This window comes from Pelodiscus sinensis, chromosome 8 (assembly GCF_052426305.1).
Source record: "Pelodiscus sinensis isolate ZL-2025 chromosome 8, ASM5242630v1, whole genome shotgun sequence".
NCBI classification, from domain to species: Eukaryota; Metazoa; Chordata; order Testudines; family Trionychidae; genus Pelodiscus; species Pelodiscus sinensis.
In genome coordinates this window covers 2,967,300-2,993,805 of record NC_143059.1, presented here as the reverse complement: position 1 = coordinate 2,993,805, position 26,506 = coordinate 2,967,300, and the positions used below count along the sequence as shown (strand labels likewise).

The window sequence follows — 26,506 nt, the reverse complement described above, 5'->3', positions numbered from 1 at the left end:
AGAGCCAGGGCGGTGAAGCAGGACCTGCGGGGGCGGCTCGGCTGGTGGCCCAGAGAGACCCTGGAAGGTGCCTGCAAAGTGCCTCTGTTTACGGCCACGCCTGGCCCAGAGACAGGCTCCGAGCTGGACGAGCTGCGGGGCCGGGACAGTTCCTACTGCTGGCTGGCGGGGCTCCCCGCGCCGAGGAACACCCGGCTCCTGCCGCCCTGGCAGTGCCAGGCGAAGGGCGAGACGGCGGCGCTTCCTTGGGCCAATACCAGCGTGCCGGGGCCCCCAGCCTCATGCGGTGGGCACAGCAGCGGGGCCCTCGCCCTAGCAGCGGGCTGCAGTGGCGCGAGCCCGGCAGTGAGCGTGGGACTCTCCGGAGCCCAGCCGAACGCCACTCAGGGGCAGGCCCCAGCCGAGACGCAGGGCAGAAGGCTCACACCCTCGTGCCGCGCGTCCTCCAGGGCCAACGGAGCGCGAGCCCAGTCGACGCGGCACACCGATCACGGGGTCCTTCTCTAGCACGCAGCGCTCGCCAATTTAAATGCCTCCGCGGATGTTTGAATTGCCACCAGCTCCGTGTTCCTAGGAGAGCGGCGGGCGAGCACCCCGACCCGCCTGCTGACGTAACGCATCCTCCACCGAGCTCCCAGCCCTTTACGCTGTCCCCATGGGACACAGGGGGAAACTGAGGCGCGCCCAGGTCTCCTATCTGCAGTTCAGTGCCCGATCCCGTCTATCCTGCTGCTGGGCTCCTTCGCTCATGAGGCCTCAGCCTGGCCCGTTAGGAGAGCCAGCCCGGGGTTAGCCCAGGCCCAGAGAAGTTCCCCAACTCAGAAGCATCCAGAATCCATTCAGCCATGCAGCAGCACCTCGCCCAGCTGCGCTGGCAGCCCGCACTGTCCTAGTCTGATTTATTTTTAAGGCCCTCTAATTGACTTTTAAGAGGCCTGCTCTCCTGAGCCAGTTCCAGAACCAGATCTCCTGCAGAGGCTGCTTCAGCCGCTAAGGACGCAGCTTCCTCTCCGCGCCAGGCGGCTCGCTGTGGGATTCTGGAAGCCAGCCAGGCACGTGCCGCACTGGGGGTCAAGCGCAGAGGAGGGCGGAGGGAGGAAGATGGAGAGGCGGATTTTGCGGCCGTTGAAACCGCTGGCTTCCATTGGTTTCTGAACACGGGCAGGAGGCTTGATTCCTGGGGCAGCGAGACAAATTGAGCCCCGGTGTAAGCCGGCGTCGCCCCCACTGCATTGTGTCCAGTGTGCGTCCGTGACTGCAGCGAGACCAACTGTGACGTAGTGGGGGTACCTGGCTGGTTTCTATGCTGCTGGCTCTGGGGGAACCCCCACTGGCTGCCGTGGGTACCACGACCCAGCAAAACAGGATGAGTCACTTTGCAAACCAGTGGCCAGACACCCCCCATGGAGAGGAACAAAGGAAGGTGGAATGCTGCCTTGGCTGGGGGGCAGGGCTGGAAGTTAGTGAGTTGGTTGCTGGCTGTCGGAGGGCATGGAGGAGAGCCTAGGAGAAGGGGCTGGAGTTTAGGGGCCCAGTCTCCCCCATCTCAAGGGGGCCTGAGGCATCCTAGCCCAGTTACTGTGACCAGATTACATCTGTGCTGCGCTGTGCTGGAGGAGCAATAAACCACCCTCAATTCCACTGGCTGGTGCAGTCTGTTTGTGCCATTTCAGGGTGCAGGAGACGGGGAACCCCCAACGCGCCGTCACACTGGTGTCAGGGGTGGGATGCACTGCACCCCGTGGATGAAGCTCCCAGCGGCAAGCGACAAGGCGCAGTAGAAGCAAGAGCCCTGGAGCCAGGCGTACTGGAGACAGAGCGAAGCGGTTCCTGGGAATCGTGGGGCGCTGCAGCACTAGACTGGTGAGTCTGCACCGAGGGGCCCAGCGGGCAGATGGCCTACGCCCGACTCTTGAAGGCAGAGCTGGTGGGGCTGTGCAGAGAGAGGGGCTTGCCTGTGCGGAAAGCAACCAAGGCCCAGCTGATTACCCAGCTGGAAGAGAATGACCAGCCACAGGGCCAGGATCTTGTCCCCAGGGGAAGCAGCCAGACCCCCCCTGAGAGTGTGTCAGGCTCAGAGAGGGGGAGGAGCGCTGGAACCCACCGGAGAGATGAGACAGCGTCTCCCGGGAGGCCTGCAAGCCGTAGCCCATCTAGGGCAGGGGCCAGCCCAGCGGAGCTGCGGCGGCTGGAGATCCAGCTGCGGATGAAGGAATTGGAAGTAGAGGACCGAGAGAGGGACCGCCAGGACCGAGAGAGGGAGCGCCAAGATCGAGAGAGGCAGCGACAGCATGAGCTGGCCATGGCAGAGCGGAGAACCGGCGGGGCACCGGCTGCGCCAAGTGCGGATGGGCCCCAGGGTCCCAGGACTGCCAGACACTTGGAGAGGCTCGTGGTGGCCCAACTGAAGGACATGGGTGACATAGACGGGTTCCTCAGCTCCTTTGAGAGGGCCTGTGGACTGCAACGGGTCCCCCCAGCTGACTGGCTGCAGGAGCTCATCCCCGCACTGAGCCAGGAGGCGGCCGGAGTGCTCAGTCAGCTGGAGGACCTACAGCCAGGGGATTACAACCGAGTCAAGGAGGCCCTGCTGCACAAGTTCGGGCTGACCCCCGAGATGTACAGGAAGAAGTTCCGGGGGGTACAGAAAGGGCCACGGGAGACCTATGTGGACCTGGCCTCCCGCCTGGCGCAATACTGCCGCAAGTGGGTGTCTGGAGTCGGAGCCCAGACCGCAGAGGAGCTGCTCAAGCTGGTCATGATGGAGCAGTTCTATGAAGCGTGCCCACCCAAACTGAGGCTGTGGCTCAAGGACCGGAGACCAGAGAACCCCCAGGAGGCCGGGAGACTGGCGGATGAGTTCACGGAGAGCCGGTCCGGGTGTGAACGGGAGTCCCGGAGAGAGAGGGAACCGCGCAGAGACCGGATCTCGGCTGAGCGACGGAGGGAGTCAACTACGGGGCGAGACCAAGGAACAGGTCGTCTGCGCCCCAGAGAACCAGCCAGGGCCTGGACAGAGACAGCCCAAAGCCTAACTTGCCAGCGCTGTGGGCAAAAAGGCCACAAGAGGGCTCAGTGCACCAGGTCCCAGGACCGGGGACTTTCCAGGGTTAACTGGCTGGGGCGGGAGGAAGGGCAGGCTGCCCCAGAGGCAGGGGCTGGCAGGCAAACCTCAGCTCAGAGAGAGGGGAAGGATGCTCAGTGCACCTCCCCTGGGAGGTCTGATTCTCAGGAGGCGGATTTCTCCGTGTACCGGGTGGGGGCAGGACGGCCCCTGCGGAGCGAGTGCCTCATACCCCTGGAGGTGGATGGTAGGAAGGTGACGGGCTTCTGGGACACGGGGGCGGAGGTGACTCTGGCCCGATCTGACATAGTGGCCCAGGAGCGGATACTACCCCACGCGCAGCTGACCCTGAAGGGCATAGACGGGTCCCCGTTTAAGGTGCCTGTAGCCAGGGTGCATCTGAAATGGGGGGCGAAGGAAGGCCTCAAGGAAGTGGGGGTGCACCCGCACTTGCCCACCGAGGTGCTGATGGGGAATGACCTAGAGGAGTGGCCCCATGAATCCCAGCGGGCTCTAGTCACTACCTGGAGCCAGAGCCAGCGGGGGGCTGACAACGTGGGTCCAGGGAAGGACTCCTGGCAGCGTCCTCAGGGTCCCATCCCAGTGGACACGGGGTCCAGCCAGGCTGGGACTCCGGACCTAGGCAGAGGTGGGGGACAGGTCCCGATCCCTGCCTCAGCAGCTGAATTCCAGGCTGAGGTGCAGGCAGACCCCTCCTTGCAGAGGCTGAGGGACCAGGCTGGCCTCCGTGCAGCTCAGCCCCGGGGGAGAGGTGGCCAGGAGAGATTCCTGCGGGAGCGTGGACTCCTGTTCCGTGAGTGGCTCCCCCCCAGGAAGGTGAGGGCATGGAGGGTAGAGCGGCAGCTGGTCGTCCCCCGAAAGTATCGCCTCAAGCTGCTGTATTTGGCCCACGATTCCCCCGTTGGGGGCCACCGGGGGATCCGGAGCACCCGGCTGAAGCTGCTCCAGCACTTCTATTGGCCGGGAATCTTTACAGCCGTGCAGCGGTACTGCCGGTCCTGTGACTCCTGCCAGAGGGGCGGGAAGGCCCAAGACAGGAGGAAAGCGGCTTGGGGGTCTCTACCCCAGATAGAGGACCCTCTGGGCTGGCTGAGAGAGTTATGGGAGGGGAAGTCCTCCCTGGATGGAGCATCGGGGGTGGAAGCCGCCCTGGCTGTCCAGAGAAGGCTCGCTGGGCTCATGGCCCCGGCCCGAGAGACCCCGGCCAGAGATCAAGGCCAGCGGAAGGGTGGGTGTGACCCCCGAGGACAGGCCTGGGCCAGTCACCCTGGAGCGGGGCGGCGAGTGGACAGAGGGAAGCCAATTCATGTGGGGCCTCCCCACGGCCGGCCCGAGTCAAGGGGAGCACCCATGTCCCCAGGGCGGGTTCCCACGCAGAGGACCCGAACTTCCCTAGGTCACGAGCGGAGTGACCCTGCTCAGTTCGCTCTCGGAGGGGGGAGAACTGTGACGTAGTGGGGGTACCTGGCTGGTTTCTATGCTGCTGGCTCTGGGGGAACCCCCACTGGCTGCCGTGGGTACCACGACCCAGCAAAACAGGATGAGTCACTTTGCAAACCAGTGGCCAGACACCCCCCATGGAGAGGAACAAAGGAAGGTGGAATGCTGCCTTGGCTGGGGGGCAGGGCTGGAAGTTAGTGAGTTGGTTGCTGGCTGTCGGAGGGCATGGAGGAGAGCCTAGGAGAAGGGGCTGGAGTTTAGGGGCCCAGTCTCCCCCATCTCAAGGGGGCCTGAGGCATCCTAGCCCAGTTACTGTGACCAGATTACATCTGTGCTGCGCTGTGCTGGAGGAGCAATAAACCACCCTCAATTCCACTGGCTGGTGCAGTCTGTTTGTGCCATTTCGGGGTGCAGGAGACTGGGAACCCCCAACGCGCCGTCACACCAAGACATGAAGGATCTTGGGGCACTGGATTGAGACACCCCGGGTCTATTGCTTGCTCTGCAACAGACTCCCTGTGTGAACCTGGCTGAGGCCCTGTCCCTCAGTTTCCCCATCTGTAAAATGGAACTAAAGGCGGTTCCCTCCCTGGCAGGCGTGGCATTGGGATAAACACACTGAGCATCGCGTGGCCTTCGCGAGGGATGAGACTGGAGCGGGAAACAAACGCTGATCTCCTGCTGGCCTGTGCAGCGGGTTGAGACTCTCCACCACGGCGCCTCCTGCTGGGCTCCCTGGGAATTAGCGCCTCAGCCTCAGAGCACCCCCTGCTGGCCGGTATCTCGCCCTCAGTTACCTGGCCCCTGAGTGACGGCAGGCCCCGTGTCCCTCCCGGCCCTACAGCAATGCCCCTGCCTTCCTCCCCTCGCAGGGACCCCCACATCTCCTAGACCCACCTTGCCTCAGTGACCCACAGTCACTAGCCCCGGCCTTGGGGCACACTGCCGTCTGAAATGGCCACTCAGCATGGGCCAGGGGGCATGGCCTGCTGCCTTCTCCTGCCCCGGTGCCCCTCTGCAGCCCAGTGCCCTCAGGCCTTGCCTCAGGCCCGAGTACCCTCCGAGCTTGCCTGGCCAGAGCTCCCCAGCCCCCTCTGCCTCAGGAAACCTCCCTGGCAGCCAGGTCCCTGCGGGAGCAAGAGTGTGTGAGCGTCTCCTCCCCAGGAGCCCCTCTCTACAGCCCCAGCCGGGCCCCACCTGGCTGCTTGCTGCAGCTCCACAGCCCTGGCCCTCCCCCAGGGCTGGGTTAACCCTTGCTAGGCCAGTGCGGGGCAGCCGCCTCCCAGCCCTTACACAGACTGACCCAGTATTGCTGTTTGGGAGCCAATTCCTAGGCTGGGGCAGGGGGACACAAAGAAGCCTCCTGTGGCAGCCCTAGCCTGACAACCCCCAGCCAGCCACGTCACCCACGCGCCACCAGACTCCAAGTCGCAACTGACCCAGACAGCACCCGGCACCTGACTCACCACGGCGGTGCCTAAAGCAGCTCGCAAGCCAAACTCCAATGTCTTCTCGGGCGAAGGGCCGTTTTGGGCTGCCTGCCCCAAGCCGGCTACACACCCATGCCGTCCTGCCAGGCCCTGCCCACCTGCTGCCAAGGCGCTCCTGCTCTTGACCCACATTTCCTCTGCGCTCCAGATAAGTGGAGCTGCAAGTGCTATTGGACAGCAACGCAACCCGGCTGCCCTTTGGATATAAGTTCTGGTCGGCCTCTCCCAGCGACCTTCCGCTGCCGTCTGCAGATTGATTTTCTGCTAGAGCTGAAGGGAAAATCTTGCCTTGATCGTTACAGTCATTTCTGTCACTCAAACCTGCCCCTCTCTCCAGGTTCTCCCATCTGCTGCGGACTGATAAGTGGGCACTTTGCCTTTTTAAGTGGGCACTTCTGAAAGCCGTGCGGGATCTGACATCCACCATCTCCAGCCTGCAATCCGGCTTTCAGGCTCGAACGTGGCAGAACCTACGGGGCTTCACGTTTTAGGATATTACTGCATTTTGAAATTAACCTCCCTGTGGGAGAGCAACTTTAGAAACTTTACATTGGACGCATCAGCCTGGACTCTTAAGTCCTCAAGTTTGGCTGTGCTGATGACAACCCAAGATCCGTCCCTCGCCGCGTCAGAGTCGCTCCGGTTTTCAAACAAAAGTGCTTTCCAGAAAGAACAGCCAAGAACCAAGCCTCTGCCTCAGCGGCGTGCGACCAGAACAAAACAAAGCGAAAGCATCTCGAGCCGTTTTTAAAACTGTCCTTTCCCAAGCAGCCACTTCGGCTGCAAGAACTGTGTCGCTCAAATGTCAGTCTAGCACAAGGCCTTAACCAGAAGAGTGGCCAACATTTAAATAACCAATCAATATCGAATCTAAGTAGTGGACGAGCATCTGTATGTGTTAGGTAATCTGACCCCCTGTGACGTAGTGGGGGTACCTTGCTGGTTGCTATGCTGGGGCTGTAGGTGACCCCCACTGGCTGCTGTCTGTAGCATGGCCCAGCAGGGCAGGGGATGAGTCACTAGGCAAGGGTCTCTCAACCTGTCCGACCAGCTACTCCCTAGGGAGAGAAACAAAGGAAGGTGGAATGCTGCCCCTGGCTGGGGGGCAGGGCTGGAAGAGAGTTAGTTTCTCTCTGGGATCATGGAGGAGACAGCCTAGGGAAAGGGGCTGGAATTTAGGGGCCCAGTCTCCCCCATCTCAAGGGGGGCTGAGGCATCCTAGGCCTGCCCTGGAACCAGATTCCATCTGTGCTGTGCTGTATCCTGGAGAAGCAATAAACTCCCCTGTTCTACTGGCTGGGGGAGTCTGTCCGTGTCACTACACCCCCTCAGTGTTCCGGTCCAGCATTCACAGCTGGCATGACACCCCTCAGTCCTCCGGCTCCTCAGAACCCACTGCTGTTCCAGGCTGGGATTGTATTCTCCAGCCTGACAACACCGTTCCACTAACAGGTCAGTTCACAGAGTACCAGCTGTAGCATGCCACCGCCTGCTCTTTGTACAACCGTTCTTGTGAGACCCCACACGTGTCATGTTACTTCCTGAACTCAGTACAACTGTCACTAGGGGACACGGTATCTTCTCCTGCCCCCTCCGGACTGTCTCCTGTTGCCTGTTACAGTTATCACCGGGGGAAGAGACTCCAGTTGTGCCCCTTCCAGTCCATGGTGCAATCCCTGGCAAATGGCTCCCACCCCGTCTGGGATATGGATGTTGTCTGCACAGAGCTGGCTATCCCCCCGTAGGCCCTGCTGCAGCGCCTGTACAAACACGGAGGAACACTCGGTCTGTTATTCCCCAGTCAGTCATCCAACCCTCCAGCTGCCATTTCCCAACTGCGCCTCTCAAAATCCTGCTGTCAGCCCCTTCTCGTTGCTAGGTGCCTTCTGCCGCCCTTTCCTCGTTACCATAGCACCCCCCTCAAGCTGGTTACGGGCAGAAGGGAGCAGCTCGCGTCAGCCAGCCTGGGCTAGTAATCGGCACTTTCTAGTGAATCCGCATCACTGGTCCCCACGACCCCCCCTCTCCCATCTAGACGCCCCTTTGAACACTCGGCTTCTGGGGCCGCCCTCAGTCTTGCCACTGCGAGGGCTTTATACGGGGACAAAGGCGCCCGCCAATTCCACTGCTACAGTCGCGGTCACTGGCATGGGTTCAGGTCCCGCTTTCTGTCCACACCAGAGCCACCCCACCCCGCAGATGCAAAGCCCTGCCGCTCCCTGCCTGGGAGAGCGAGGCTGAGTCGCTGGGCCTGTCTGGGACAAACTGGCCATGGTCCTGTGTTGCCCCAATGCGCCTGAGTTTGGGGAGGAGGAGGGAAGTGACCGGCCCCCGCCTGCTCCCCGCCGGCCCCCGCCTGCTCCCCATCTGCTCCCCGCCGGCCCCCACCTGCACCCCGTCTGCTCCCCGTCTGCTCCCCGCCGGCCCCCGCCTGCTCCCCGCCGGCCCCTGCCTGCTCCCGCCGGCTCCCCGCCTGCTCCCCACCTGCTCCCCGCCGGCCCCCGCCTGCTCCCCGCCGGCCCCCGCCTGCTCCCCTTCTGCTCCCCGCCGGCCCCCGCCTGCTCCCCGCCGGCCCCCCGTCTGCTCCCCGCCTGCTCCCCGGTGGCTCCCCGTGCCCTTCTTCCCAGCCAGCCACCTCCCGCTTCTGCCCACGCCCCGAATGTGCCGGGTCCCTCCTCCTCGGGAGTCCCTGTGCGAGTGGGATTTGCGCCCACTCTCCCTTCCCCTCAGGGCCAGGCAGTCCAGAAGCCAGGCCCCGGGGATGCCGGAACAGAGCCCTGCCTGTGACCAAAGCCCAGCACTAAGGCCCAGCCTGGAAGGGAGACAGGCCAGGGAGCTGGAAGACGTGTGGTGGCCCGTCCCTGGGATGCTGTTCCCGCCCCAGGGAACCCCTGCCCTGCGCAGAGGAGCCAGGAGCGTGGGTGTCCGGCTTGGCCGTCCCTCAGCCAGGCCCTCTGGCAGCAGGCGGCTCTGCAAAGCTCTGGGCTCCTGCTCGCTGATTGCAAAGTCTGGCTAACCCGGTCTTGCCTCATCCCCCTCCCCGTTGCCATGGCAGCCACAGCTCCAGTCTCCATCGCTCCAGCGTCTGTCCTTGGTGGGCAGCTCCGTCCAAGCAGGGTGCCCTCCCCTCGGCCAGCTCCCCCCTGCCCGGCAGGGATGGGGCACACTGGCCCCAGGCTCCCGCGAGGGGAGTGGCACCCTGTTCCCAGGACCACCCCACTGGGGAGCGGGAAGGGCCCGATGCCCTTGTCCCCGCCACGGACCGAGCGAGAGCCAGTGAGGGCCATACGCTGCAGCCAGGGAGCTATGGCCCCGCCAGGTCCGTCTGGGGCAGCTCTCCGGGCCCGAGCAGGGGTGGGCAGCTGCAGCACAGGCGGGAGGAACCAACCCCTCGGCCGTGACCCCAGCCCGGGCAGGCGAGAACGCTCACTACCTGCATCCGCAGGCGGGGAAGGGGAGGCGGCCCTGGCCCCAGGCTAGAAGGGGGGCAGGAGGCCACCGGACCAGCCCCCTCGCCCTGTCGGCCGCACACGTACGAACGGGAAGCACCACCCGCCGGGGGGAGGGGGAACAGGACGGGGCTGGCTCAGGGCAATGCTGAGGGCGACGGTTAAACCGACTGTGCAGCCAGGCTGAGGGGGAATTGCCGGCCTGCAGCAAATCAGCACCCTGGGGAGGTCCCACCCTGCCCTGCCCTCCCCTCCAGCCCCGAGCAACTGCAGTTGCAGAAACAGATGGGCCCCTCGGGCTGGGAGGGGGGCCGGGCCGTTGGCACGGAGGGTTTTGGCGCAGGCCCACGGCCTCGCCTCGTGGGGATCGCAACGGCTCCAAGCCCGAAGGGGTTTAGAACGCCCGGGGGCGCGGGGAGGTCTGGACGCAGCCGCTAAATTTGCGGCGCTGCCCGGGCCCTCGCTCTCGCCAGGCAGGCCTCTCCGCTCACAAACAGCTCACAAGCACCACTTGTGGAGTCTTGGCTCACCCTGATTCCCAGGTCCAGGCCAGGGACCCGGCCAGGCGGAGGCTGGAACGTGGTCTGCAGGAGCCACGTGGCACAAAGGTAGCGCTGGAGCAGAGGCCCCCACTGACGCTGCGAAGCCGTGGCATGCAGGCCAAGCCGCACGGACCCTGGCACCAGCCGTGCCAGCGGCTCTCTCCTCCAGCGTCCGAATGCCACAGCCGGGGAAGGGAAGAGCAGCCCACGTCAATCGAGCACTTCCTAGGGGTGCTCAGGTCACCACCCAGGGACAGGACGATGCCCTGCTCATGCTGCGACTGCCCACCCCAGCTCGGGCCCGGAGAGCTGCCCGCGTCCCTGCCCCGGGGCGTGGGGAGGCGACGGGCCTGGGGGGCCATTGATCCCTGGCTGCAGCATGTGGCCGTCTCTGCCTCTCGCTCTGTCCACAGCAGGAGTCCAGGGCATCGGGCCCCTTCCCCCTCTGGGCGAAGGGCTGTGTGGGGCACTCCCAGAGACAGGGGGTCGCGCCCCTCTCGGGGGCGGGGGGACCCAGGCATCAGTCTCTGCCCTTCTTAGGGGTTCTCGCCCGGCTTGCGGCAGCTGCGTCCCCCATCAACGTCCCCTCAGCGTGGCCAAGCTCAGAGCGCCCTGGCAGGGCGTTGGGTCCCTGCTGAAAGCCCGAGGCGGAAGCTCTGGGCCCAGACGCCCATTCCCGGGAAAGTCCCTGGGGCGGCGGCGGAAGCCTGGCTCCAACACGGGGACCGACCGGCACCGGGATGCGTGGCCGGGTGGAGACACGTCTAGGGCCACCAAAAGGGATCTTCCGAGGTTACTCCTCAGTGCTCACGGGACTGGGCCTCGCAGTTGCACCACGGTGAGGGCTACAGCACCCTCCGCCCGCGTCCGCCAGGGCTTTATCCTGGCCCTGCCTCGTTTCCACAGCCGCGTGCGGCCATTGCAAGAGGCCGAGGCAAAGGCCTGTCCCGCCGGTGCGTCACCACCCCAGAGATCCAGCCTGCAGATCCGCCTCCAAAGGAAAGGCTGCTGGCCCAGAGCCAAAGGGGGAAGAGTGTAGGCTGGCCAGCCCGCCTCCTCCCGGACCGCCGTGGGCCTCTGCCCCCATTGGTGACAGCGGCTTGTTCAACGTGGCCTTGACAAGGGGGAACCCAGCTCTGCACCGTGACGGGGGGAGACCTGAGGAGCTGGCTCAGCGGGACCGAGTCGGGGGGGGGCAGCCCCAGGGGACCTCAGGTATCTAACCCGCTCGTCACGCTGGGCCCTGAGGCTCCGGGGGGTACAGGGAGGTTCGGGGGCCAGAAGCGGCGGCAGCTGACAGGTGTGAGAGATTCTGGCTGCCGCCGCGGGGGGGGGAAGGGGTAGCAAGAGGTGTCAGCAGCCGGGAAGGGGGCTCTTCTCGCCCATGCTGCCTGCAGCCCCTTCCGAGGGCACCCGGCACAGCCCAACGGGACAAAGGTCCCAGCAGTGTGAGGCCCCTCGGCCCCCCAGGGACGCGGCAGGGGCCCCCCGCCAGAGCACAGGCGCCCGCAGCGGCATCGCAACGGCCTCTCGTGGCCGCCAGCCAGCTAAGAGCACGTGGCCAGACCGAGCCCACAGCCAGCAGCCACGCCCAGCAGGGGAAGCCGCAGGAGACAGCCCGTCTTACCCTGTGAACGCCCAGGCGTTCCCTCCCTCCCCCGAGGCTCTGCCCCAGGCTCAGGTCGATTGACTCACCCAGAGGGGCCGCGCGCCCCCTGCCTGGGTCCCTCACCTTGCGACGGAGGCCAGGGCCAGGCCGAAGCTGTCCTCGGAGCGGCAGGGGCTGTGAAAGCCACTCTTCCCCCTTCTCCCCGGCTCCTCTTCCCTCTCGGTCCACGGGGCGTCGGCGGCCGAGCTGGTTCCAGAGTCGGGCTCCAGGTGGGCCAGGGGGGCAAAATTCTGCTCAATCAGCTTGGCGCTGTCTCGGATCTGGTCCTGTATCTCGGGGGTGAGGGCTGGGAGGTCAAAGGTGAAATAGGTGCCGGGCATCCGGGCAGGGGAGGAGAGGACATCGATAGAATCGAGGCTGGTGTAGGAGGTCCCCTTGGCTCGGTGGGACTCCATGATGCTCTCGAAATGCTTGCTGAACGAGTCCATCCCGTCCCTGGAGAGGCTGTGTCCCAGGAGGAAGGGCACTGGGGACTTGAGCAGGCCTCGTTCATCTCCGTCCGGGACCCTGGCAGGGGGAGAGAGACGGCTCAGCTGGCTGGTGAGGAGCACAGAGCAGCCCCCTCCTTGCCCTCTGCTAGCCCATTCACCGGCACCTGGACGGGAGAGCAGCTCCTTGGAACGTATTCAGGGCCATAAGCCGCAGGGGATGGGGAAAGCCAGACTGGACATTGCATGTGGTGCCCTGTGTCCAACGCTAAGCCACTGTGCCCAGAAGGGCTCTGGGTGCGCGGCCCAATTAATGCAGCACAGACCTTTGCTCCCCGGCAGGGGCTCGGCCCTGAACAGCTACTGCAGCCGGACCCGGCCTGCTGGTTCAGGCAGGACCGGCTCAGACGTGGAGACTCCCCCACCGAGGACCCAGGCCTGTGCGCCATGGTCAGACCTGGGATGGGAGACAAAGCCCGTCTCCTCTAGGCATGGGGCTGTATCCTGCCCAGACCAGAAGTGACCAGAAGTCATTACACTCGGACAGCCCGGTCCGTTAAAGGAGGCAGATTGCAGCCAGCCAAACGGAGCCCGGCGCAGCAAGCGGCTTTCCAGCAAAACGAGCAGCAACCCGCTTCATTCATAAAAGTACAAACAGCATCGGGAGCGCCGCTCAGCTGACGTGCTGCCCTCTGTGTAATGAAGTGCGGGGAAATGACTTTAGGCCATGCTGGTTTCTGATTGGCTAGAACACGGGAAGATTCATCCAATCAGAAAGCGTTCTATCCCACTAGGCCGGTGCTTATTGGACAGCACGGACAAATGGCTTCATACAGAGGACTTGGGAAATTCATTGTCTAAACACCTGCGGTCTCACTGACTGAATGTCATTGATCGGCTCAAAGCACATGGCTGGTTCTCCCGCCAGGCCCGCCCCTCCAGCGCTTCAGGAGAGTCGGCCGAGCCTGCTGGATCCATTAGATACCCTGTTCTTCACTGCTGTTGTGCAGGGTTACGGGTGCTCAAACACCCGCCGTGCTCCGCCCCAGAGGTGGGGGGAAGCGCTGGTCTACACCGGGAAAATCCTTTCCAGGAGGCCTTTCTGTCCCCCAGGGAGAAGATGCCACAGAAATGTAAATTCACGGTCATTGTCATTCAGGAAGCGCGCGGTTAAATCCGCTCCACAGTGCCTGGGTCGTCTGTCACCCGAGTCCATCTGGAGCACCATGGGCGGGCGGCAGCAATGGCTCCGGGTCGGGGGAGTATCCGTTCCCGGCGCGGGGCGCGTTCTCCCTGCAAAAGGAGGGGCAGGGAGGTGGCCTGGGGCAGGTTCTGCAGGCTCAGTTGGGGCGGTTCCCAATGCACCCCCTTGGGGGTCAGGGCGGAGGGGAGAGGGGGCTGCAGGCCAGGGGGTGAAGACGGGGAGGAGATGGGCAGCTGGGCTCCGGCAGGTGGAAGCATGGCCAAGAAACAAACCATCTCCAGGTGCCAGTCACATGAGCTGGGGCGGGAGGCCCAGGAGGGGAAGGAATGGTGGGGGGAGGGGTAAAGGATGGTGGGGGGGGGGGGTACAGTGTGTACAGCCTCTTCCCTGTGCTCTCGCCTCACTCACGGTCCACATGGATAGACACAGGCCAGCGAACCAGCAGGATCCCCACGTCCCGGGGTAACCCAGGGGAAAGATCTGCGGCAGCTGCATTCCCAGCTCCATCCTCCCCCAGCTGCACCTCTGCCCCCCCTCCACCCTCGACCACAGCCCCAGAGGCAGGAGAGTGTCCCAGAACCGCCTCCTGCTTTGTAGGCTGCCCCTGTGCGGAGACAGGCTAGGCCCTCGCTCACCGGCGTTGGCTCTTCTCTAAACCAGTCAGCAGCGGGGTCCCCCCCGCCCTGCCGGGGACAGTGCTAGTTAATTCGGCCAGCGAGCACCTGTCCTCGATCCCAGGCTCATCAGAAGTCTGTCTAGTGCCACAAAAGCCTCCAAGTTACTAGCAGTTACTTTCCGTAAGCTGGTCTCAGCATTTGCTGGGCTCAGTTTTCAGCAGATCCTTAATAAAAACACACAGTAGCGAGCACAGCGGGCTCCCTCCCTCCCTCGGGGCCAGAGAAATCAACCAGGCCACTTGCCAAATAAGGTGCAAGGCACCCAGAAGCTGGCTCCAACCCCCCCCCCCCCGATCCCAATGGAAGGCAGGCACCTTTGGAATCTCGGCTCCCGCGACTCAGTTTCCCAGCTGGGGCTCCGATTATGCAAAGCACTTAGGCCCCTTGGCACCCATGCAGGTGTTCCCAGCTAAGCACACGCTGAAGTGTTTTGCAGAATCACTGCGCCTGTTTTTACTCCCAGGACTTTGCCTCTCCCCCTCTAGTTAGCTACTGTCCTGAAGGCGAGGCTCAGAGAGGCTCTGAACTCGGGACTCTGCTCCGGGTGCGAGACGACGGCTTCCTCACCGCCCATCCTGCAAACTTACCTGGGATCGGAGAGACAAGCTGTGAGGGGGGGGGGGGAGGCTGTCTGCTCTGTGACCTGGGACCCCCTGGCTGGACTGTGCGATTCCCACTGACTCCCCCACATGTGGATTGGCCAGACACCGGTCCCAGAGAACAAGGCTCTTCCCAGGGGGAGAGACAAAGGGAGGGAGGCGGATTGGCCACCTGGCTGGGGGCAGGGCCTGGGAGCTGGGCAGTTTTTGGCTGGGAAAACATGAAGAGAAGAGACTAAGCTGAGTACTGGGGTGGAGGGGGGAGATGATGGACCCCTGCCCCAAGGGGTCGGAGGCTGCCTGGCCCGGACTCCTGTAACCACGTCTCTGCTGTATCTTGGAGGAGCAATAAACCCTCCTGTTCTCCTGGCTGGCGGGGTCTCATCTTGCTGCAGACGGGGTGCAGGATCGGGGGGTACCCGCCACACAAGCTTCCCCCCTCCCCCCGCTCACATACCATCCATAATGCTGATGGCTCTGCAGGCCAAATCCCACCCTCAGCAACACTCCTGTGACCCCCTGGGGCGTGCGCGGGTGCAAGTGAGCGGCAGGCGGCCACCAAACCCGGAGCAGCGTGCGGGTCCCTCCGACCGAGCGTGCCTGCACTGCAGGGGGCGGTGCGAGGGCAGCCCGGCAGTTCCCTTGGGTGCAGCGAGCTCCAGAGCCGGCGGCAGCGAAGCCACACGGGGATCCCACGGCACGTGGCCAGGGAGAGCGTGACTGAACCGGGAGGCAGCCTCGTGACGGGCGATGCGGGAAGAGCTGCAGGACTCCGTCGTCCCCGTCCAGGTCGGTTCCCACTGGGCAGTCAGTGCGGGCAGGGAGCAGCCCTCGGCGGTGAAGGAACAGGGAAGGACCGTTTAGAGAAGCTGCACGTGCGTGCGGCCACGGGGCCGGCTCTCACGCATCAGCAGCATCCAGCCCAGTCCGCGGTCAGGGGACAGGCCGCGGGGCTCAACGGCCCCACTACGGCTGCTCTTACTGCTGGCCGGCCCGATCCTCCCTCACTCCTACCGGGCAGGGTCCCGACTTAGGTGCACGGTGTAGGTGAGAGAGTAGGCAGCCAGGACCCGCCCACGACAGGCACCCTCCGCCCCCTGCCCGGCAAGGCTCACCTGCCCCCCTTCTCCTGCCTCGTGGCCTCGAACACCTCGTCGTCCTCGTCTGCCTCCTCGCCCCGCAGCCGGTTTCTCGGGCACTCCCCCCCGTGCATGGGGAACGGCTCCTCCGGCCCGCTGGGCCTGCACCCCAGGGCGCCCGTCACACTGGGGTTGCTCTCGCTGTCCTTTTGGCTCTCGATGGCCGAGTCCCCTTCGTCCTTCTCAGCCAGGATGTCGTCGATGTTGGTCTCGCGGTAGCATCGCAGCGGCACGGAGTCCAGGTCCGTCTCCGAGTACTTCACCGTCCTCCTGATGATGCCCGTCTCACAGGCCCCTGGCTTGCCGCTGCCGGCAGGAGCCACCTCGATTTCCACCTCGACGTGACACAGGCTGCGCTCGCCCACTGGCTTCTCCGCTTCCGCCGGCCGGCAGCCGAGCTTCTGCGAGGCCTTTGCCGGAGACCGAGACTCGGGGGGAGCCTGCGGGGCGGTGCCTGGAACAGAGAGCCCAGAGCGTCTACATGCAAGGGGCCATAACCTCGTTCTAACAGGCGACCCGCCTGCGCGTCCACCCGAGACACGCGGAGGGAGCCGGTCTGCGGCTGCCCTGCACGAACGTCTCCGGCCGTGGAGCTGCTCCAGAATGGGGCCCAGAGGAGAGACGACTCCGGAGGGGCAGAGGGGAGGGGAGTCTGGGGCAGGGCTCATAGGACACTCACCTCTGCCAATGCGCCCGAGGTGGCAGGATGTAGCCAGAGCTGCCCAGGGGCCACGCCTCCCTGGCCTGCCTAGCTCTCCCCTGAGCCAAACGGAGGCTTATTTGCAGCCCCCCGACTTCCAAGCCCTCCTCCCACAGGAAGCCAGGAGAGGAGCCCACCACGCAGAGCCCGCCCGGGTGGATTCGCTGCCGTCCCGGGAGCCAGCGGAGGCTCCACTGAGGAGCCCAGGGGTTGGGACAGAGACTCCCACGGCGACAGAGCCTCACGGCGGTGGGGGCCTGGCCCTTTCAAGCCTGGATTTGGTTAGATGGGCCCCAGCGGCAGAATTTGCATCCAGCCTTGCAGAGCCCCCGGCCCAGGGCTTGGCTCTGGGGCGGGTTCGGCTGGCGTAGCCCAAAGCAAAGGCCAGCCTGAGCCCTGGGATCTGGGTTTCCCAAGCAGGAGCTGGTCGCGGGGGCAGGTGAGTTCGTCCCGCGCGGGACTGAGAGGGACCCGTTACCTGTCCCCGGAGGGTCCAAGGAGCCGTAGAAGAATTCCCACTTGGCCTTGGCGATGCGCTGGGCATGGGCGGAGCTCTCCCGGGCGTACACCCAAGCGCCCCCCTGCAGGAACGAAAGAGCATGTTGGCTGGGAGATTCCTGGGGGGGCAGTAAGGGGGGGAGAAGGGAAGTGGCCTCTGGAGGTGGGAGGGGGGCTCCCCCCGACACCTGCTGGGCAGTACCTGGCCGTGGGGCTCCGTGCCCAAGGGGGAACCCAGGAGCGCCGGGATGTGCTCCGCGGGTGTGCCCAGCCCGTTGGAGAGAGAGCTGAAGAGGCAGCTGGCGTTCAGGGCGTGGGGGTACCCTGCTGCCCTTCCCTTGCCGGGGCTCAGACAGGGCGGCTGGCCCCCAGGAGGGCGGCTGCCGGCCAGCAGCGGATCCGAGGCAGAGACCTCCAGTTTCAGCTTCCGGCTGAGGTGCTCCTGGACCGGGCTGTTCTGGGCAGGCGGGGGTGGCGTGCTGCCGGGGTGCCCGTTCCCAGGGCCACACGCGGGTGGCCGGGCTGGCAGCTGCGGGCTCTCGCTCAGGCCTGCAGAAGGCTGGCTCTGCATGGCAGGGCAGGAGCTGCCCTCTTGGCTGGCCCTGCTGCGGACGGCCTCGCCGAACTCCAGGCTGCGGCTCAGGCCGTGGCGGCAGGGCCCGTTCTCCCTCCTGAGCTCGCTGGGCGGGAGGCCATTGAGGGTCTTCACGCTGGCCTTCTCGATGAAGCGGAACGTCACCACGGAGCTCTGCCCCTCGGGTGCTGGTGCCACCAGCGGGCGGCGGCTGCCCGGCGAGGCCAGCAGGGAACTTTGCCTGCTCCTCAGCGGGGTGCACGGCGCCGTCACTCGCCCGTTGCCCAAGGGGCCGGGGTCCAGTGCCGTGCGGCTCAGGGAGCCGGTGCTGTTATACAGGCACCGCTGGGCCTCGGGGGCCAGGCTCTTGCGCAGTAGCTGGATCCGGCCCGGGCTGAGGTTGGGCACGAGGCAGCGCTGCGGGCTGCAAGCAGACTCCAGGCTCTTGGCGGGGGGCAGCCAGGGCCTCCGATCCAGGTTGCGGGCGAGCCCCGGGGGCGACACGGCGCAGTCTCCCTCGGGGCGGAAGCGCACGACGCCCCCAGCCTGGGCCATCACGTGGGAGGAATCCGGTTTGAAGCCAGCAGGGGTGAGGCAGGGAGGGGGAGCTTTTCGGACACGCGTGAGCTGAGATCTCCACCAGCGGGTGACGCATCCTTACGTGGCCCTGAAACAAGGGAAAAGCAGCATGTTAGGGCGAGATGCAATCAGAGCACAGGCAAGGGAAAGTCACGGACCCAACCAGGGCCTGTCAAGGCTCCCTGCTCTCCTGACCGGGTCATACTAGGGCAAGAGAGGGCAGAATTTGACTCGGGGGTGTGTGATGTAGTGTCAGCACCTTGCTGGTCGCTACGCTTGGGCTGCGGGTGACCCCTACTGGCCGGTGTCTGGTGCACTACCCAGCAGGTAGGCTCCCTTAGACCCAACCAGTCTGACCGGTTGAGGGCAGCGAGGGAACTAGGAAGTGAGTGTTGGGGGAAGGGTCAGTCTGGGGCTGGAATCATGAAGGAACCAGCCTAAGGAGGGGCTGGAATCTAGGGGCCCATGGACCCATCTCAAGGGGTCTGAGGCATCCTGGCCCAGACTCCCGTAGACACATCACGTCTGTGCTGGGCCGTATCCTGAAGGAACAATAACCCCGCTCTGTTCTACTGCCTGGCGGAGTCTCTTCTTGCTGCTACGGGGCGGCAGGATCGGAGGAACCCCGACATGTCGTCACAGGGTGGGAAGAGAGAGAGAAAACAGGGCTACAGTCTCAGAACCGGCCAGCTAAGTGGCATAATGAGGCAGGGCTTGAAGTGGCCTGAGAAAATGTGTGTGTGTGTGGGGGAGAATCTATCATCTCTCTACATTTTAGAGTCTGTCTGTCTGTCTGCGTGTGTCTGCGCGTCTTAACTCCTAAACGCTAAGAGCCAGGCCCACCAAATTCAGTCGGCAACTTCCTCGTCTCCTAACATAAAGCAATTTCGGGGCTTGGTTGTGCCAGGACACCTGGAAGCCCCGGGAAAAGGACTGGTTTCCATGCCATGCAAAGGGAGGGGCTGCTGTTCGGAGGGAGGCGAGAGGAGAGCAGCCATTGGGGCCTGCAGGGGAGAGTTATCCCACAGAGTGGCCACTGGAGGCAGCCATACCACCAAGGGAGTGGCCAACCGAGCTGGAGCTCCACTATCTTGTCTGCCAGCACTCCGGCAAGTAGCCCCCCGCATCAAACCCTTCCCCCTCCTCCTGGCCCTAGGCTGAGGGCGAGTATGGGGTAGGGTAAGTGGCACAGGAGGGGGCAGGATGAGGGGGGCACAGTGCAGATGCTGGGGGTGCAGGAGAGGAAGGGGCAAAGGGTGTAGGGATTGGGGCACAGGAGTGAAGGGAGGGTGGGAAGCCTTGTCATGATCATGCGGGTTAGCCAGCAGCCTGGGGACTAAGGGGTTAACACCTAACCCAGGTAGAGTTGGCCAATAGGAATGGAGGTAGGAATTTCGAACTGGGACAAAGGAACGTTTGGTTTCTCCCTCCTTTGTCCTGGGCAGTTTCTCTCCAGCTACTGAGGGAGTCAGACAGAACGTCTCCTCCAAGAACAGACTCTTCACTATCTGTAAGTGGGGTAACGGTTAGGTCAATCCGTTCGCTTTTATTGGTTTCTGGTTTGTGTCGGTGCCTTTCAAATGGGCTTTGCTCTCCTTTGTAACTAAGCTCCTGGCCCCTGGAGGGTTCCCCCAGGAGGATATTACTCTGTGACTCCACCATCTCGGCATTATGCTGGCAACAGGAATATTGTGGTGATAATAAACGTTCTTTCTCTTTTCTTTTTATTAACCTGGGATTGGTTAATTTGTGTGTCCTGGTTTGTACTTTAGGGGTGAGATTTCCCAAGTGGTCTCTCCCCTGATTTTCTTATCCTTACTTGGGTGGTGGCAGCAGGGTTTTTATCCCCAAAATCTAGGTTGTTAAGATTTCGGGGGGGGGGGGGGGAGTTTTTTAACCAAAACCTGGAGAGAAGGTTTTGGGGACTGTTGCAGGCCCCCACTTCTGCATTTATCATGCCAGAGTCTTGACAAGCCTCCAGGCCCATGGGGAGCATCCTCCCTCAGGCCGGGAGGCTCAGCCAACCTGCCTGCTCTAGAATCGCTCCAAAGAGCCCAAGGCCAGAAGATGCTCCCCGCAGCCCTGAGTCCACACAGGCCCCCAGAGACCAGCCCCGGGTAATCCCTGGAGCAGAGCTGGTAGAAACACGTCCAGCCCCCGGTTAGAAGAGGGCGGTGATGGAGAATCCACCGTGGCCGCTGGTAAATTGTCCCTTCAGTTCATTGCTCTCCCCGGGGCCACGCGTGAACTGTGACTGGGGGAGGCTAGCCCCCAGCCCGCCCCTTCCACCCAAAGCCTGGCCCTTCCCCCGTCACAGGCAACCGCCCCCAACCCCAGAGGAGTGCAGGGAGGGCAGCCTCAGCCTCCCCGGCCCCAGCCAGAGCACACAGGGACAAGGGGCACAGCCTCCCTCAGTCCACGTGACCTGCCGCCCACGGCTCCCACTGCTGGAAATGCACACACCTTTCCCGCGTGCACCGGCCTCGCTTCAACTTCCAGGCATGGACTCCTGCGAGAGGGACACGTCCGTCCCTAAGTACAGTCTCCCCACATGGGCGCTTCTGGATTGGAAGCAAGTCAGCCCTTCGCCTTCTGTTGAGCCAGGGCTGGGCACTAACACGGCCGCAGTTCGGCAGGGTTAGCCCGGTGGGCTGCCGCCCTTATATGTACCTGCTCAGCCACAGGTACCAGTGATCGCAGCTCCCATTGGCTGTAGATCACCGTTCCCAGCCAATAGGAGTGGCTGGAACCAGTGTGGAACAGGACATCACTTTCTGCAGCTCTCATTGGCCAGGAGCAGCAACCTGTGGCCAATGGGAGCTGTGATTGCCAGTACCCAGTGGTGGGGGCCCACCAGGAGCTAACCCTGGCAAATTGGATGCAGCCCACATGCTGGTATTTGCCCACCCTGCATTGAGCCAAATAGACCGAGCTCCTAGAAAAGTGGGGGGCAGCCTGCAGCCCATGGGGGTTCTGCTGGCTTCTGTCCCCACCAGTATAAAGCAAAGCGAGGTGCGGGCTGATTGCATGCCCGGGAGAGCCATGCGCTGCCTCTGCATGCAGCCAGCACCCCCCCAAAGTCTAGCGACACTGGCGCAGGGAGCAAAACTCCCCTCTCCCAGGAGACATCTCTGTCATGACAATCTTGGGGCCCACTGAGGTGAAGGAGGCTGCTCCTGTGGCCCCCTCGCTAGTCCTACAGTCTGTCACTGCTTCTAATTTTAAACGTTCCCACGGCTCTTCCCCGAACCACTGGAAGCTGGATTCCAGGAGGGGTGGCCAGGGCCAAATACAGAGACAGTCTCTGCTCCCACTCAGGACGATGGAGGCTTCATCTAAGAGAAGCCACAAGAGCTGTGTCCACGGAGACATGAGGAGACCTTAGAAAGGGGACAGGAATCAGTAACTCTCCACTGGACAGGGTCGTAGCTAACAGGAGAGAAGTAACTGACGCCAGCTGAAAAGTTTGGGCGAGCTAGCAAGTCTCCCTGGGGCAAGGTTACAGGAGGAGTTAACTTGGCCTACACAGAGCCCAGCTGCAGAACAAGCAGCCGGGAAGGAGATCGTAGTAATTGGTCCTCTCCCCCCCAAAAGGAGGAGATTGAAAACCCAAATTGCACCGAGATGCTGGAGGACCAACCAGATCCGACCCACTCCATCCTGAGGTCGGAAGACACCTGGCAACTTGGGCTTGTCTCTACATGGAGCTTTTCCAGACTCGCAAGCCCTCATCTTCGCTTGACTTCTCCAGCTGCTCCCTCAAGGGTGGAGCTTCAAGCTCCTTCTAGCTCACAGGGGCACTGCAATAAATAAGCCACCTTGCTACGGAGCGTATGGGTCATTCTACTGCTAACCTCCAGCCTAGCCTAAACGGCCCAGTTGCGTGGATTTATTGGCTAGGAAGGACTCATTTCATTGTCTGTGCGGACAGCCACGTCCCTCTCCTTGCCTCTGTAGCTCATCTCTTCCCCAGAAGAAACGTCAAAGCACCCCTTGCCTCTTGGAGAGACGGCTGAGACGTTACCGACAGACCACAGGGCAGCCCAGCCGACACTGGGCCCCAGAAAGCCAAAGGAAGAATCCAGCAGTGGGTAATGCGACCTACAGACGCCACCAGCCCCAGCAGCCCGATGGAAGATGGCAAAGCCACCCTCTCCCTGGGACGTCACCTCCCCGACACAGCGACTGGCTGCCACACGTGGGGAAGACGAACCCGTCCACCTCTGAACTTCGAGGCAGGCTCTGGTGCACAAGCAGGAGTCTTTTCTAACGGGCTCTTCTGACCACCTGCTTTTAGATTCCACAGCAACAGGCTTAGGAAGATCTAAGCGCGCTGGAGGGTGCCAGACGGACACTCCCCCTTCTTTGTACAACGCAGTTGCTTTCTTGACCGACTCAGCGTGGAGGCCGTCGCTGATTCTGCGCGTACGAGTGCCCACAAGCCCCTCGCGGACAGAGATTTCTGACAAGGGAGGAAGCCACACGTCAGGCAGGACACGGCGTTTTCAGACATTCACAGGGGAGCCCCAGGCCCCACAAGGGAGCCCCAGACCCCACAGACGGTGTGTGCCCCACACAGCCTTGCACCAAGGAGGTACAGGACGCCCTGCTACCACCAAGCCTACGAGCTGCACCATGACAGGGAAGGGACTCTGAACCAGGAGATGGGTTGGGAAGGGATCACAGCAGCAAGCATATTAAGGACCCCACTGAAGGACTAAAAAGCCACAAATCCTTGATGCTCTTTTCCTCTGGGCCACGGAGCTGGCCTCCTACGGCCCACGGGGCAGTGCCTGCACTCCGTCTTAGTTCTCAAATTCAGTTCCTCCCGCAACGAGTGCACATAGCTGCAGCGTTCCCGCGCCGCAAGAACCTGACAGTCCGCGGCCAAGTCCCTCCTTTCAAAGACCCTCCTGGCTGGCTCACAGGAGCTTTTGGGGCAGCTTCAGAAAAATTCAAGTGCCACAGTTCAGACTAAATGAGGGAAGGAAGAAAGGAAGGAAGTCTTCCTGGCAGGAAGGAATTCCTTGCGCATTTTCCTCTGCTAGTCAGTGCAATTCATGGTACTTGAATTTTCAAGGCTCTGCAGCTTTCTGGAGCCAGCAATGCCAATGCACATCACATCAGTTGCCCTGGGAGAGACAGGAGGTTGGAGTAGTTAAGCAGGGGACTGATGGGGATTTGGGGGGGGCAGCAGGAAGTTTCTGCTAAGCTGAAGAGCAGTAAAAGGGTTGACATTGTTGCTATTGAAATTGTCACCATTCCCCCTCACTCGGATGCCCAGGGTGGTTCCCCTCAAGCTATTGTTTCAGGCTCTCAGCAAACTCAGGCAGGTGCCACCATGGCTGTTACCCACAATGGCGGGCAGAAAGGGGTTCTTTCCCCAACCAGAGATTAGATTTCACCACCCGATGCTGCTGCAAACCCTGCTGCTACCCCCCGGCCTGCCAACACCCTGAGCTCACGAGCGAGACAGCCAGTGCCTCGCACATCCTGGCCCCCACCGCCGCCGAGACAGGAGCCCAGCTGCTCAGGGCTAGAGCTGCAGCCGATGGAGGAGGCGGCCGATTGCCCCCTGGCCACTGAGCTAGCCAAGGTGTTTCTTCACAGCACCCCGGCCCATGAGAGCTCTTGGCCTATCGCCCACAACCCCCCAGGACCGTCACAATCTCGATGGACAAGCGCTCTCCCCAGGCCGCTACCCTTGCGCACCCAATGCGCTGGGCCCAGCCTCGTCCTCTGCAGGAGCGGCAGGAGGCAGGTGACAGATGGGAGCTTACGGCAGGGCAGGGAGGAGGGATAGGTGGGGTGGGAGGAGGCTGGGGGGTGCAATGCGCAGGTGGAAGATGGGCGCTCGGGAGGTGCCTGGCTCTGAGAAGTTGGAGGTGGGATGATGGGAAGGGTGCAGGCGGCAGCTCTGGGGGTTGGGGGCGGGAGCAGGGAGTGCAGTTTTGAGGGGCAGTGCAGTGTCTGACTGGCAGGGGCGAATGCTGGGGATGGGACATGCAGGTGGCCTCCCAGAAGGAGCTGGATGGAGAAAGTGCAGGTCCCACACACTCCCACTCCGCCAGCCGGGGCTCTGCAGCCTCCCTCGCCCTCTGCCTGGCCTCCCCCCAGCTCCCGCAGGATCAGCCCTGAGTGGAAGTGACAGCCATCCGGCTCAGGACACAGCACGTTCCCAGGGAATTCAGGACACGGAGACGGTAAACACGCCGCCCTCCCTCCACCCCACCTCTCCCCAGCGCGTCAGAGCGAGGGACCCGGCGGGGAACCAAGCTCAACAGCTCAGTAGCCACCTGCCCACAGGGCGCTGCGCATGGCTGGGAGGGGCTGGCCCAGGGCGGCGGGAGCCCCCTCACCTAGTGCTCCCGCACCATCCAGGCAGCTGCCTGCTGCGGGGCGCTGGGCTGGGCTGGAATCACAGACCATAGGGCTGGAGCAGAGCTCAGGAGGCATCTGGTCCAGCCCCCGGCCCAAAGCGGGACCAACCCCAACTCCATCAGCGCAGCCGGGGCTCCCCCACCGGCCCAGGGAAAGAGGTTTCCTGCTATCCAGCCTAGATCTCCCCGCTGCTCCTCCTCCTGGCATCCCTCACCCCCCAGACCAGCCTCTCGGGACCCCCTGCAGGGAGGTGCCGGCTGCTCTCGGATCCCCCCTCGCTCGCCTCTCCTGCGGACTGAACAGACCCCATCCCTCCGCCCCTCCTCCCAGGCCACGTGCCCTGGTCCCCAGACCACGTCCTCGCCCTCGCCGGCACCGGCCCCTCTCCAGCGCGCCACATCCCTTCTGTAGTGGGGCCCAGAACTGCCCCCCAGCGCCTCCTGCGGGGGGCGGGGTAGCGGGGAGTCTCCAAAGACAGCGCCCCCCCCCCCCCCGCACCTGCTGTCCGGTGCGGGCCCCCCTCCCAGAGCCACCCCCGGCTCTCACCTGCGCGGCCTCCAGGGCAGCCGCTCCGCCGCGCAGGCTCCCGCACAAAGCCCCGCGCACGGAGCCGGCCGGGAACTTGCCGCTCCCAGGCGCTGAGGCTGCGCTCCCCGGGCACCGCGCCGCGCCGACCGCGCTTACCCGCGCCGGGCGCGCTCCCGCAGCCTCCTCCCAGCCCGAGGCGGCTCCCGCGGGCGCCCTGCCCTGGCCAGCCGGCCCCGCACTGCCCGTCGCCTCCGCTCTGCGGCCCCGCACCGCCCGCAGCCAATGGGGCGCGGCGCCGGGCCCGCCCCAGCGCTCTGGGCTGGCTGCGCCGCGCCGCGCCGCGCCGCGGGGGTTGGCCGGGCGCGCAGGAGCCCCTAGGGAGCTGCGAGACGGGTGGCTGGAAACATGGATCCTTCTGCTGGTGCATGGGACAGCCGCTCCCGAGGGCTGCTGTGTGTCTCTCACCTCCCCCAGCCAGGGAACAGGGTGCCCCCCTTCTGTCCCCCAGGGAGCAGTCAGGGTCTGTCTCCCACACACACTCCCTAGGGAACAGGGTCTCTCTGGGTGTCGGGGTCTCACGTGCAGGAACAGGGTCTCTCTGGGTGTCGGGGTCTCACGTGCAGGAACAGGGTCTCTCTGGGTGTTGGTGGCTCTCTCTCACACACATGCAGGAACAGGGTCTCTCTGGGTGTCGGGGTCTCACACGTGCAGGAACAGGGTCTCTCTGGGTGTCGGGGTCTCACGTGCAGGAACAGGGTCTCTCTGGGTGTTGGTGGCTCTCTCTCACACACATGCAGGAACAGGGTCTCTCTGGGTGTCGGGGTCTCACACGTGCAGGAACAGGGTCTCTCTGGGTGTTGGTGGCTCTCTCTCACACACATGCAGGAACAGGGTCTCTCTGGGTGTTGGTGGCTCTCTCTCACACACATGCAGGAACAGGGTCTCTCTGGGTGTCGGGGTCTCACACGTGCAGGAACAGGGTCTCTCTGGGTGTTGGTGGCTCTCTCTCACACACGTGCAGGAACAGGGTCTCTGGGTGTCGGGGTCTCACACGTGCAGGAACAGGGTCTCTCTGGGTGTTGGTGGCTCTCTCTCACACACGTGCAGGAACAGGGTCTCTGGGTGTCGGGGTCTCACACGTGCAGGAACAGGGTCTCTCTGGGTGTTGGTGGCTCTCTCTCACACACGTGCAGGAACAGGGTCTCTGGGTGTCGGGGTCTCACACGTGCAGGAACAGGGTCTCTGGGTGTCGGGGTCTCACACGTGCAGGAACAGGGTCTCTCTGGGTGTTGGTGGCTCTCTCTCACACACGTGCAGGAACAGGGTCTCTCTGGGTATCGGTGTCACACCCATGCAGGAACAGGGTGTGGCGTAGTGGGGGGCTGTCTGCTCTGTAACCTGGTGTCCTCCTGCACTGTAATGTGATTCCCACTGACTCACCCACATGTGGATTGGCCCAGACACCCAGGCCCAGCCTGGGCAGAGAACAAGGCTCTTCCCAGGGGTAGAGACAAAAGGGAGGGA

At 63.5% G+C, this 26,506-nt stretch overlaps 1 protein-coding gene across 3 annotated transcripts in view; it reads right to left on the bottom strand.

Annotated features, from left to right (window-relative positions):
• The window catches only part of PSD (pleckstrin and Sec7 domain containing), a 49,922-nt gene extending 24,658 nt beyond the window's left edge, over nucleotides 1-25,264 (bottom strand). For 2 of the 3 annotated variants that reach the window (XM_075934548.2, XM_075934552.2), the window contains exons 1-5: nucleotides 25,001-25,140; nucleotides 17,123-18,161; nucleotides 16,901-17,003; nucleotides 15,699-16,176; nucleotides 11,739-12,182 (exon numbers count right to left, since the gene is read on the bottom strand). In XM_075934548.2, coding sequence (XP_075790663.2) covers nucleotides 11,739-12,182; nucleotides 15,699-16,176; nucleotides 16,901-17,003; nucleotides 17,123-18,049 — 1,952 coding nt within the window. In that variant the 5' untranslated portion in view covers nucleotides 18,050-18,161; nucleotides 25,001-25,140. Of the gene's footprint in view, nucleotides 1-11,738; nucleotides 12,183-15,698; nucleotides 16,177-16,900; nucleotides 17,004-17,122; nucleotides 18,162-25,000 lie in introns of all 3 variants that reach the window. The other variant, XM_075934550.2, reaches the window with a different exon arrangement.
• Between the last annotated feature and the right edge of the window lie 1,242 nt (nucleotides 25,265-26,506).